The following is a 12593-nucleotide window of genomic DNA, read 5'->3' as shown; positions in this document are numbered from 1 at the left end:
GAAATTTGGCTACTTGTATGTTTCCAGATTAGATTGCCATGTTTTTTAGTTTTGATTAGTTAAGTGTCAATCACATTTTTTTCTAGTACTGGTCTCTATAACATAAGTTAATGTGAAGGTTTTTTAACATCTATGTGCTGTGACTAACTAACATGTGATGGTGAGCTGGAAAAAAGAGCATAAATGAATACCCTATTATGAAGCACTGTGGCAGGTTTTTGGGTGTGACCACATTTGTGCTGCAGGTTCTGGCACCAATGCCTGCAATGGAAAAAAATAATTAGCCTGGGGCCCTGCCTTGTTTATATATATCTATATTACATTATGTTTTGCAAGGAGGCAGTAAAACAATTCTGATTGTTTAATGAAAGGGCAGGATTGGCTCTATATGTCATACTAACTGAAACAGTGCCAACGAATAAACGGTAATTTCAGCTTGTCTCTTAAAAGATAACATGTAGGTTTCCCACATCATTGATCCCCACACCCTGATAAGCAGAGCCAAAATAAACCTAGAACCAAGATTGTGTGTGTGTGTGTGTGTGTGTTTGCATGGGCTGATATCCTCTTACATCACATTTTCCCCACTCTCCTCTCTCCTTGTACTTAGTGCATCTTCCAGCTGTTTTCATGACAAGAGAAACATGTGATAGATGTTAAAATATTGGTGTTAGCTGTGTCCTGACTTGACCCTGGTTAATGCCTTGCCTAGTAGATTCCATTATCTGTCTGTCGGTAGTTCATTGCTAATCCTAAAGAAATATGACCTACAGAAACAAATTACCAATGTATGAAGAAAAAAACAGATACACTGTGTTTTTTAAATAAGTTGAATGATATCAAGATATATACTGTACATATAAGATTTATGAAGATTTATTAAGATTATGAATTTTCTTTTTCTTCCCAGCAACATGGCCAATGCCCTGGCCAATGCCATGTGTGAGCGCTGCAAGAGTGGTTTCGCCCCGGCTGAGAAGATAGTGAACAGTAACGGGGAACTTTACCATGAGCAGTGCTTTGTGTGCGCCCAGTGTTTCCAACAGTTCCCAGAGGGACTCTTCTATGAGGTAACACTTTGTCTTTACCTTTGTCTTTTCAGTCTGTCATCATCCAATAGAAGATACATGATGCCGTAACTGACAGGTTTAAACACACCTGGAGGGCAACAGGTTACAATAAACATGGGCTTTGCAAAGGGTTTGGACTTTCTAGCAAATATGATTCAATGAAAAATTACCCCGAGTGGTCTAGACATGCCCAAAAAAACACTGTAGCTCCTGTCGGCACTGCTCACATACACTTGCTGCAGGCCCTGCAGTTAAGTTAAATGCACAGTGGTTCGGGAGATGCTTGGATCTATTGCCTAAACACAGAAGTTCTTCTGAAAAGGTCAATGTAACCATGGTTACACTTGTCTTTTCAGCTCAAAATACATTTCAAATGGCCATGATGGGTAAATGAACTGGCTTTCTCTTTACAGACAGGTAGATCATTGTTTAGTGCAAGGCTATTGTTAGCGCACATTCCTTAGACAAACAATCTAAACACATGGTCCTGTTGAAGTAAATAAAGAGGGGTGAGCACAACGTTAATGCAGCATTGAATTATTAGAAGCCCACTTCCAGTAAGCTGTTTGCTTACCAGCCTTGACTCAAGGCCAGATGTCTCTCCGGCAGGCCCTGGAGAAGCTGATGCTGCTCTGTTCTGTCAGTTTATCAAAGAGAAGGTGTCTCTAATGCTCCAATCAATATCAACATCAAAGCCAACGGCAATACTTTAACCCTTTGATTCCCTGTAAATAAATATTGAATATTACCCCTTTCTCTGTGTTGAGCAGTAGTAGCCTGCCAATGTATGAGGAGATGTTGGAAGTAGGATCATACTGTTCTTGAGTTTGTAGATTTAAAGTAGAAAGAAAACATTTGCTTGTCACAGGCATGCAGAAACCTGAATGACCGCTAGACTCTGACTGAATTCAATTCTCAACTCTCATTTCCCTTTAAAATGCAAAGACAGTATTTTTTTTTTTACATCAGGTCAGTTCTCAATGGGTAAAATTACCCTGTTTTTACATCTGCATGTCTTGTTGATGTTTCTGAGCGTCAGTGGTTTATGAATGCTTTAAAAAGTACTGTACAATTAAATCACCTACATTAGAATCATAATAAAATGTTTTTTGAGAAACATTAGGAAGCAATTCAAAGGGAAGAAATCAGTCGATGATGTTATGTAGAACAAGTTACATAAAATAAAATGCAACTATTTCCAATCATTTTCACTATGTAGAAATTCTAAAAAGATGTTTTTTGATATCTGAATACATGCATTGTATTAGTACAGCAAATGTGAAGCTATGGTGCATTGATGGCTGTTTGGAACATCACAGTGTTTATACAGTTCAGTATATAGCCATGCTTGCACAAAACTAATATCACATGGGGACTTGTGTCTTAGGACATGTGATTTAGATATTTAACTCCACATCTGCATTTTGTGCTGCACATTTGCACAGAAAGAAAGATAAGAGGAGTTCAAGTTTATATCATTTTGATTGATTTGAGCTTACTACTACAAAATGCTCTCTATGCCGAGTAATGGCTCTATTTCAAGAAGCAGCTCTCTAAGAAAAACTCATTCAAATTTGGGTTTCAACACAGCCTGGAGGGCTCATTAAAATCTTTCCTGATCTTTCCCCTTTTGCTTCCTGATTTTACTTAATTTCTCCTCCTCTTCTAGTACATCAGTGTTGCTGAGTAATATTTTACAGCTGCCATCATTAAACTGTATCCACTATTCTTTCCCGCCTGTTCCTCGACTGTTTTCACACATTGGTGATGCCATTTTTGATCAACATAACATATTAGTATATTAGAATATATTTGTGTATATAGTGGTTGGAGGAGATGTTTTTTAGGATGGTACTGTTTATTAATGTTGTTGCTATTGTGTGAATGTACAGCTGTGTGCTTCAATTAATTGTGTACAAATTGTTTGAATTCTGTTGACAGTTTGAAGGCAGGAAATACTGTGAACATGACTTCCAGATGCTCTTCGCTCCCTGCTGCCACCAGTGTGGTAAGTACAGGAACTGCAGTCACAGAGAATAATACCATCCATCCGTCTGCTCATGCCCTTCAAAAAATAAATATCCTTGTAGCTGCCCTCCATAATCTTCTGTTCTTCTCCAAGGTGAGTTCATCATAGGCCGTGTGATCAAGGCCATGAACAACAGTTGGCATCCAGACTGTTTCTGCTGTGATATCTGCCAGGCAGTGCTCGCTGATGTTGGATTTGTTAAGAATGCTGGAAGGTCAGTTCCTCTACAACCAGTCACCATCATTTCACTGGTGATAGTTGTTTAAGCATATCGGTTTATGCCTACTGCAAATGTTTTCTATGATGCTATTTTATCTGGTGTTGATGTGTCTACAACGTCTATACACCGATATCAAGCATTCTCAAGACCTTCTCCTCCTTGACCTCCTTTTTAATTGTCCTCCCTCAAAAGTTAGGATAAAAAGTGTCAGCTGAGGTGAAAGCTAGTACTAAAAGAGAAGTATAATGTAGTTTGCTGTTTTATACTTGCTGATACTGAGCAAACTGTTCAGGAAAAACTAACTTAAATTTAAGTTTTAAGTTTTTTAAAGGATAGGTTCACATTTTCAATGATTTCAATGTAAGTAATAGGGGACAAAATCCATAGTCCTCGTTCTGCGTAAAAATGACTTCTAAAGTTCAGCTGAAGCTAATATGAGGCTTTGGCAGTCTGAGGTAGACAAATCAAGAGGGTAGTTTCCCAAGTTACAGTGTTTTTTAGTACCAAATTCCCTCTTTGTGTTTTGCCAGACAGTGTGTCTTTGCTGAGCTGCAGTGGATGTTTATTGTTATTTATTGACATTTCAATTTCCATATGGGCATGTGAGTATTGTGTTGAAAAAGGTGAACCCTTCCTTTTAACTTTTGGTGAGGAAATACAGAAATCTTAGAGCAGGACTTGCTATGGATGAGGTTTCTGGAGGATGATAATTGACGGTGCTGCTTGTTTCATGCACTCGGTGACTATCTCTGCATCAGCTGTTTCACACAGAGCAAATAGCAGTCAGTCATATGGCTGTGCAAGTGGAAAGATCCTTGAAGAACATGCTAGGGGAGATACATTAGTTGGCTGACCCTGGAACACATCAGATACTTTGCTGATCTATCTAAGGAGATCAGTTAAGTATCTAATCAAATATCTTTTTTTGTTTGTTTGTTTTTTTATCTGTTCCTCTCTCTCCCATCAGGCACCTGTGTCGTCCATGTCACAACAGAGAGAAAGCTCGGGGCCTCGGCAAGTACGTCTGTCAGAAGTGTCACGCCATTATTGAGGAGCAGCCTCTGCTGTTCAAGAATGACCCCTACCACCCTGATCACTTCAACTGCAACAACTGCGGGTAATCATGCACACACACAAACCTGGCCAGCTGTGTCAGCCTCACAAATCATTAAGAGCATTAAGGAAGTGACAGGAATTGGATGCTCGAGTAGATGGTTCATTGCAAGCTGCATCAGGTTGCAAATAGTCCTGAAAACGCTTCTGACAGATAGAGGTCTTTTAATTCCATGCCAGACTCACACCTCATTTGCTATGCAGTTGTGATGCTGCCAAGTTTATGCACACTTTGATGCTAGGATCCAGTGGCTTGAATATATTGAGATGACACAGATCATCCATGATTATCATAACATAAATATTTGTTGCAGCTCTAATTCACTGATATAATGTTCTTATCATGGAAATTTCACAGTGATCCAACAAATTAGGTCACAAGTGCATAGTCTCTGCAGACTTAGAACAAGTACTCAACACATGCAGCACTTTGCCACAAAATGATGGACCAAAGACTGTTCTCTGGTGGACAAACTGTGTCATTGTAATTTTATATACACAGACAAGGCATGTGTCATGCCCATGCTGTGATCTGACTCAGTCAAAGTGTCTTGTGACATTTTATATGGAAAAGTCTTTAACTGTAGTATTATTACAACCTGAGAGCTGATGTAGTTTTATTTACCTCTATCTCTGCAGTAAGGAGCTGACAGCTGATGCCAGGGAGCTGAAGGGGGAGCTCTACTGTCTGCCCTGCCACGACAAGATGGGTGTCCCCATCTGCGGGGCCTGTAGGAGACCCATCGAGGGCCGTGTGGTTAATGCCATGGGCAAGCAGTGGCACGTGGAGGTGCGATGTTAAACTATAGAACTCAGTTACCTGAAGCTTAGGAGACACTACTTAAATGTGTTCATTTGTTTGATATTGTCTGCGAGATTGGTTCCAGATTAATTTACATTTTAAATTATATAATGTTCTGTTTGAAATGATTTTTACTTTCTGTATATACAGAAACAGAACAGAACTCTCTGAGGTTCTTACAATATACAATACAAATCTTTTAATGGATTTCCTGCTGAAATGCAATTTAATTGAAATTGTACATATTTGAGAGACTGAAAGTAGCTATTCATTCAAGAGTATGTGCCTCTGGTCTTTGTTTTGTTCTCTCTGTTCTTTTATTTATTCATTTCATTCCAATGAGTTCACTTTAATATGTGCCATATGTGTGACTCATACTTCTTCCAGCTTTATCTCCACAGTTATGTTCAGTGTGCTCCATCTCCGAGCAGTGTACATCATTCCTCTGTTATCTGTCTCTTTCTTATCTTCTCCCTGCCGTCATTCCACCACCTATCTTCATCTTTTCTTCTGTCTTTTCACATTTTATGGCCATTTTTTCTGTCTTCCCTCCCCCATGTAGCATCATGTGTGCACTGTGTGTGAGCGCCCATTTCAGGGCCACCCATTTTATGAGCGAAGTGGTCGTGCCTATTGTGAGAGACACTTTGACATGGTGAGGGGATTAAGGATTGGCCTGACGTTGATTGCTGCCCAGTGTGTCACTTCTCCCTGCCTAGTTAGAATCTCCCAGCCTCCGTACAAGGGATACACTAATATAAGTCTGTCTGTCCAACCCTTTGGTCCAGAGCATGATATCTTGACATCTACAGGCTAAACTTGTGTCTTGATGCCAGATCATATTTTCAACCCAGTTGATTCAAATTAGTTACTTTTCCTAACCCAATATTTATATTACACTATATTTTAAAATATGATCACATTAAATATAAATTAAAAAATGTATCGTTTATTTTTAAGCTATTGCTTACCTTATTTTATGATCTGAAATTATGATAAGTAATTGTGTTTTACTCATTTTTGACTTAGCCGTTTCCCATAAAAAAAAAATAATGTTTGAGTATCCAAGAAGTTTGTTGATCCAAGAGGTAAAATTCATGTACTCACATAGCGGAGGCTTTTTATACACTACAAAAATAAAATATGGGAGATTATTATGTCAAATTTGAAAACAATGAATATTGGCAGAAAAAAAACGGCTAGCAAAACCCTCCATCAAAATTACCTTTGTTTTGGCTTTTAAAAATCCATATTGGTGCAACCCTCCTCTGTCATACTCATCCATGGTGTCCTCATACACAGACACATGAGGGGTCCTCATTCAGTTATTTATGAGGGCTTAAATGGGCATTATCAGAAATAGTGTACATTCCCTTTTCTTTCCTGTCACACCCTACCATTAATTCCTCACATGTCTGTTTGGAGGATTAGTACACCATCTAGAGCTCAGTATTCTGTCCACCTTCTCTACTCTCTGTATTCTGTTTGGACGCAGTAACAGGACATCTGGACTGAACTGATCTGGTAGTGTTCTGACCTGATAATGTCTGAGCCAGATTGTGCTGCTGCTTGAATGTGATAATGTACTGACATGACGGCTGTGCTAACCATGTGTGCTTGACCGTGGGTTTCGTTTGCAGCATTTTGTGTGTGCTAAGTGTGAGAAACCCTTCCTGGGACACCGTCACTACGAACGCAAGGGCCTGGCCTACTGTGAAACACACTATAACCAGGTAACACTCAACGGTATTGGGAATATTTATGTTGAACACGCAAACAGAAACTGAAACATGCTGCTATGTTTTGCCTGTCATGACATTTCTCCTCCTCCGGCTCCATTTATAGTATGCAAGTCATCAAAACAAGCTCAGTATAAAGTGATGATGTGGGGGGGTGGTCATGTGGAGAAGTCCGATATATCTCAAATTTTAGTTGCAGCAATGCTTTCACAATCCAACTTCCAATCAGAGAAGTCATTTTTTCAGTCTATAATATTTCACTTGAATGCACAATTTTGATCAGTTGTGCAGTTAATCCTCAATGTCTGCAACAACTGGCAGACATTTGAATAAAACAATAAAAAAATCTTTTTGGGTGAGCCACATACACAAATTGTACTGGTGCATATGAGGGACTCTGGGTGAGATATTCTACTTTTTCCCAGTGCAGGTGTCTATATAAGTTCTAGACATATATTTAAATATATATCAGTACAAAACAGCATACATTAGTATCAACAAAATGACACTGCAGAACATTGTTGGACTAGTTATAGTTGGCACCACTTGTTTAAGTTTTAATAACTCAATAACAGAAAAATGCCAGGTTTGGCAGTAAAATTTATTATTTCTGCGACTTGAGATGGATCAGAAAGACCCCCATTTAGTCAGTGTAATAACTCCACCTAGTGTTAGAGTGTTTTATTTATTTTTTTAGGTATTTGTTTTTCCAACACAATACTTGTGCTTCCAGGGAAGTTTACAAAATGCCTCTGTAGCCTGTGCTTGTTTGCATGTTTATATTAGCCATGATAAAGACTGCCAGTGCTGCATTGTGTCGCATAATTTCATAACTCATGAGACGTGTCGGCGTGATGCTCACTCTCTGTTTCTCTCCCCTCGTCACACTCAGCTGTTTGGAGATGTTTGCTACCACTGCAATCGTGTTATCGAAGGAGATGGTGAGAAAGCTTGTTTTGACTGAAAATACATAGTGGTTTATGGGTGGAGTGGTGTTATGTCACTCATTATGAAGCCCTGTTTACATCAGTGTTCATTAGAGCACTTTTCACCTTGTAATTTCAGTTTTATATGACATTGACTGTATTTTGATCTATACACTGTGTGCAGATTTCTTGGCATGGTCTCACTTGAAAATGAGATTCTGAATTTCAGACTAAACCGAATCCATTTAACTTGATGGTAATCTGGGACAGTGTTTCATGTGACTCTGTTCTTCTATTATTTTTTTTCCAGTGGTGTCTGCCCTCAACAAGGCTTGGTGTGTCAACTGTTTTGCCTGCTCTACCTGCAACACCAAGCTCACCCTCAAGTAAGTAATACACAAGTCTAAGGGACACACTGAAACATTAATACTATCACTGCGGAGTGGGATCAATTCACGGGTTTTAGACGTAGATTATGTACTCATTTGGTATTAATTCTATTTTCTGAAGACTGCCAGAAATGCACATGTGAATTGGCCAAGCTCTCCCTTTGCTTGTCACTTTCCTATTTCAAAGCTGCCCTGCATCTGGGACTATTTGCTGCTGTTAACTGTCTGTTTTTCAGGCCTGTTCATTCCTGATTTTTTTCACCTTTCTCTTATAATCCTGTGTCTCTGTGGGCTTGTTTCTCCACCTCTCTACCCTTTCATCATCCCTCTTCTTTGTTCTCTTGTATGCTTCTCTTGCTCCGCTTTTCCTTCCCCTGCCCTCTCTCCTCATCCTCCTCCCTTTTCTTTTGTTCCTTCTCATCCATCTATTTCTCTATTCTTGCCTCCTCAATGTCTCCTCTCTTCCCCCTCTTTCACACCCGTCGCCATCTCTCCCTTCTCCCTGCTCCGTCAGGGATAAGTTTGTGGAGGTGGATCTGAAGCCGGTGTGTAAGCACTGCTACGATCGCCTGCCGGATGACATGAAACGCCGGCTGGCCAAGCGTGAACGCGATTCAAAAGAGAAGAAGAAGAAATTATTGATACCCATGTGTCTGTGATCCTCGTTTTCTCCTTTCTCCTCACTTCCACTCTTCTTCCTTTGGTCAGTTTCCACCTTCCTTCCTTTCTGTTTCTATTCTTTTGCTGTTTCATTGTCATCATATTTCAAACATGCTACATGCCACTCCATCCTACATATCACTGTTATACTTAATTAATCTGCCTTTCAAGCCAAATGACAAAAGCAGACATTTAGTAGGTGAATACGCACACACTGAACATATTTGCGTGACCTCACACTGGTTTCAGTACATGAGCACTTCTCAGCCAGAAACATAGTCAGGATTACGGCTGGTACTCTGGTAACCCCTGCTATGCAAACAGGAAAATCAGATCAGTCACATGGTGAAGGGAATGCGTTGTATCCTGGGTGTCCCAGTCTGTCTGGGCGTAAGGGTAAAGCCTTAATCACTTCCGGCAGCTTTCTAACTGCAACTGTGGAAGTGCTGAGGTGCCACCAGGTTTAACACGTGCTCTGGTCCTGCCAGCGATTATCTGCTTTTGAAGGGAATGTAGTCCAGGGCATCTGGGGGGAAAGGTTTAGAGAGCTTGCCAGAGTTAGCGGAATTAAAGGCATTTAACACAGAAAACAACCAAAAAGCACTCATGGAACACATTTTACCTCTGCCAAGGTTTCACAATTCTCACAATTTGTTGTGTCAATCATAAAAAATGTACATGATACATGATTGTTTTCATTTAAGCAAGTGCAGTAGTTTGTGAAAAAATATCAAGAATGTTCAAAAATCCCTGAGCTACGATGTGTAGAAACCCTTACAAAATTTGCTTGATGTGCACCTGCATCCAGATCTGTCACTCTTCTAACTTTTCACCAATTATCTCTGACATTTGCCAACAAGTTTTGGGCGTGCTGGTAACCCAGTAGTTAAGAAGTATAACATACTGTACGTATAATGTGCCTGATTCGGTTCTGGCAGGGGACTTTTGTTGCACGTCATCCATCTTTTCACCTCTTTCTTCCCATGTGTCCTGTCTCAACTATCTGCTGTCAATAATGGCTAAACGGCCAAAACAAAAACAAAACTGGTTTTTGGTAATGATTTTTCAAAAAAATCACTTACTGCCCATCTTTAATATTCACTTTTGACCACAGAGTTTTGTTTTGTTAATTTGTTTTATAACACATGCGTGTCAGCATTCCAGTTTATGTGCTGTTGCAGAAGTGGTTTGTAATGATATGAAATGTATGATTGTCAGTGTCTAGAGTGTAGCTAGTGCTAGTGGTAATGCTAGTAGACATAGTATTGACACAGACATGTACATACTGGGAGTGATGACATCTAACTTCTAACCTGTAACCGTGGCTGTAACTCTTTGTTCCATAGGAACAAGTTTGTGGAGTTTGACATGAAGCCAGTGTGTAAGAAGTGTTACGAGAAATTCCCTCTGGAGCTGAAGAAGAGGCTGAAGAAGCTGTCTGAAACTGTTGCACGGAAGTAAACACACAGTTGAGCAGCTGGAGGGAGGGAGACACAGATGAGACCCTGAGGTGGCCGTGCATTTCCAAAATTGACAATCCTATTAGATAGCGTGTGTGTGTTTTATATAACTGGTATGTTAAATTTAGTTAGGTCGTTTCAATGGAACACTCCACTTTTTCATGAGCCTGAAACTGACAGACAGGTTAGCAGACAGATTGTTGGTCAGTCAATCAGTAGGTTTAACATTAACCTGTTCAGTGCCTTTTGGCTCAAATACTGCACTGTATATCTTTCACATGCTTGCCTTATTTCACTATATATTAAACCTTAACACAGATGATGATGGTCCTGGATTTCAAAATGACAAATGAGCTTTAAGAGAACATACAAACAAATAAAAATTGTGTGTGTCAGGCTGTTTGCCAACTTGTCTCACAATGCCAAGCCATGTGTCTTCCGTTCTACTTATGTTACTGATACTCTTGTACAATAATGGAGTAAACCCAAAGAAAGTTGTTTCATTAAATGTGTGTATTAATATTTCCTGTTTTCCACCAACGTTTTATGTATTATTAATATGTATTTTCTTTAATATTTTGCTAAGTTAGTTTGTGTTTAGCTTTATAAAGTTAGAATTTCTTTTTGCATCCACAGTTTATTGACATCATACTGTAGCTTCCTTAATGCTACAGTGATGGACTCAACCATCGCTTGCAGTATGTTGAATTGTCTTGTTATGTGCTGTGCATTTTATGTGTGAAACAACCTCTATGCAAACTGGTATTTATACTGAGTTACCAGTTTATTAGGTTCACTTGTACAATCTAATATAATCCAATACAACAGCCTTGAAATAAATCCCAAGTTTATAATGTTCAGTTTTGTCTGATATCGTAGAAAAGGTTTCAGTCGTAGTCATCTGGACACTGTTTTCAGAATCAAGACGTTTCCAGATGACTACGACTGAAACCTTTTCTACGATAGAACACTCCTGGACGAATGAGGGACTACACCGTCTTTTTTTGTCTGATCTACTCTAATTTACATTAAATACATGAGGGGCGACCGAATATTAGAAGCGCCTTTCAACGTATATATATATCTATAGCTTAAAAATGACTTTAGAGATGAAGCAGCTCCTCTGACACACTCTCAACAGATACTGAACATAATAAGCTTCACAGTAACAGGATTTATTGCATGGCAACTGTTAACTCTGTGTGTGTGTGTGTTACAACATGATGGCTTGTGGCATGTGCAGAGACCGGATGTTGGAGCAATGTTAGATGTTGGAACATGTGTCTCTGCTGTTTGTAATCCAGAGAAAGTGATCCTCTTAGAGTGGTGTACCGACTTCCTCAGGGCTCAGACCCTCTTAAGAAAGAACGCCAACTGTTGTAAATGGAAAAGAATAGTTTCACTTGAGCAGTATTTTATCATAGAACGCTTATCTTTTACATAATAGTTTAACAGAAGAACACATTCCACTATTTTATGGAAATACAAAGCCTATGTTACTGTTGTGAATTTCACTACCTATGCCACAACATTTTTCATATGTCATGTAGAAGTAAAACTATCCATTGAACTGTTTGTTGCGAAACACAACCTCAGCTCTGCTAAAAAATAGCCCAGTGAATAGTTTTATTTGATATCTTACTACCTGGGAGACTGAGATGACTCTACACAGACAGACATCTTGTACTGTATTTTATCTTCACAATGCTTGTCAAGAGAAAACATTTATTCATGTAAACACACCAAAGTGCATGTTCTAGACTTGAATGGAAAGTTATTTTTCATTATATCTAAGATAATTCTATCAACTCATCTGAATAAACATGTATGTCAATGCTACCAGTGTGCATGTAGTAATGTTTTCGATTTACAATTTCTCACCTCACCAGTGTAACATGACATCACTAGCAGGTTTAGGATTCACACGTGTCATTTAATTACGCCCAAAAGTATGGCAGTTTCCCAAGGTTTAAAATGAGTTGCCTCCAGCTCCACCTTAACTGGCAACATACTTGGTTTCTGTGATTAAATACACATAATATCTTTTATAATTAAAGAGATTTTTTGTTTGTTTTATAGATGGTTTCTAATTTTTTTTTAGCTGCTTTGGCTTGATTGTTCTACACTGAATGTAACATATTTGGGCTTATTAAAGCTAAAATACCATTCCTTGGAAAATTACATT

General features: G+C 39.0%; 1 protein-coding gene across 10 annotated transcripts in view; it reads left to right on the top strand.

Moving 5' to 3' along the window:
- LOC122885055 (LIM and senescent cell antigen-like-containing domain protein 1) overlaps positions 1-12247 on the top strand; it is a 32579-nt gene extending 20332 nt beyond the window's left edge. For 4 of the 10 annotated variants that reach the window (XM_044215681.1, XM_044215678.1, XM_044215677.1 and 1 more), the window contains exons 2-11: positions 911-1070; positions 3012-3078; positions 3193-3313; positions 4287-4436; positions 5072-5222; positions 6875-6967; positions 7866-7914; positions 8210-8285; positions 8803-8991; positions 10295-12247. In XM_044215681.1, the coding sequence (XP_044071616.1) occupies positions 911-1070; positions 3012-3078; positions 3193-3313; positions 4287-4436; positions 5072-5222; positions 6875-6967; positions 7866-7914; positions 8210-8285; positions 8803-8947 (1012 nt within the window). In that variant the 3' untranslated portion in view covers positions 8948-8991; positions 10295-12247. Of the gene's footprint in view, positions 1-910; positions 1071-3011; positions 3079-3192; positions 3314-4286; positions 4437-5071; positions 5223-5796; positions 5890-6874; positions 6968-7865; positions 7915-8209; positions 8286-8802; positions 8992-10294 lie in introns of all 10 variants that reach the window. The other 6 variants (XM_044215682.1, XM_044215680.1, XM_044215673.1 and 3 more) reach the window with 3 other exon arrangements.
- The last annotated feature ends 346 nt before the right edge of the window (positions 12248-12593 follow it).

Source organism: Siniperca chuatsi, linkage group LG12 (genome assembly GCF_020085105.1).
Source record: "Siniperca chuatsi isolate FFG_IHB_CAS linkage group LG12, ASM2008510v1, whole genome shotgun sequence".
Classification (NCBI taxonomy): domain Eukaryota; kingdom Metazoa; phylum Chordata; class Actinopteri; order Centrarchiformes; family Sinipercidae; genus Siniperca; species Siniperca chuatsi.
The sequence above is the reverse complement of the archived record's forward strand: the minus strand, read 5'-3'. Positions and strand labels throughout refer to the sequence as shown.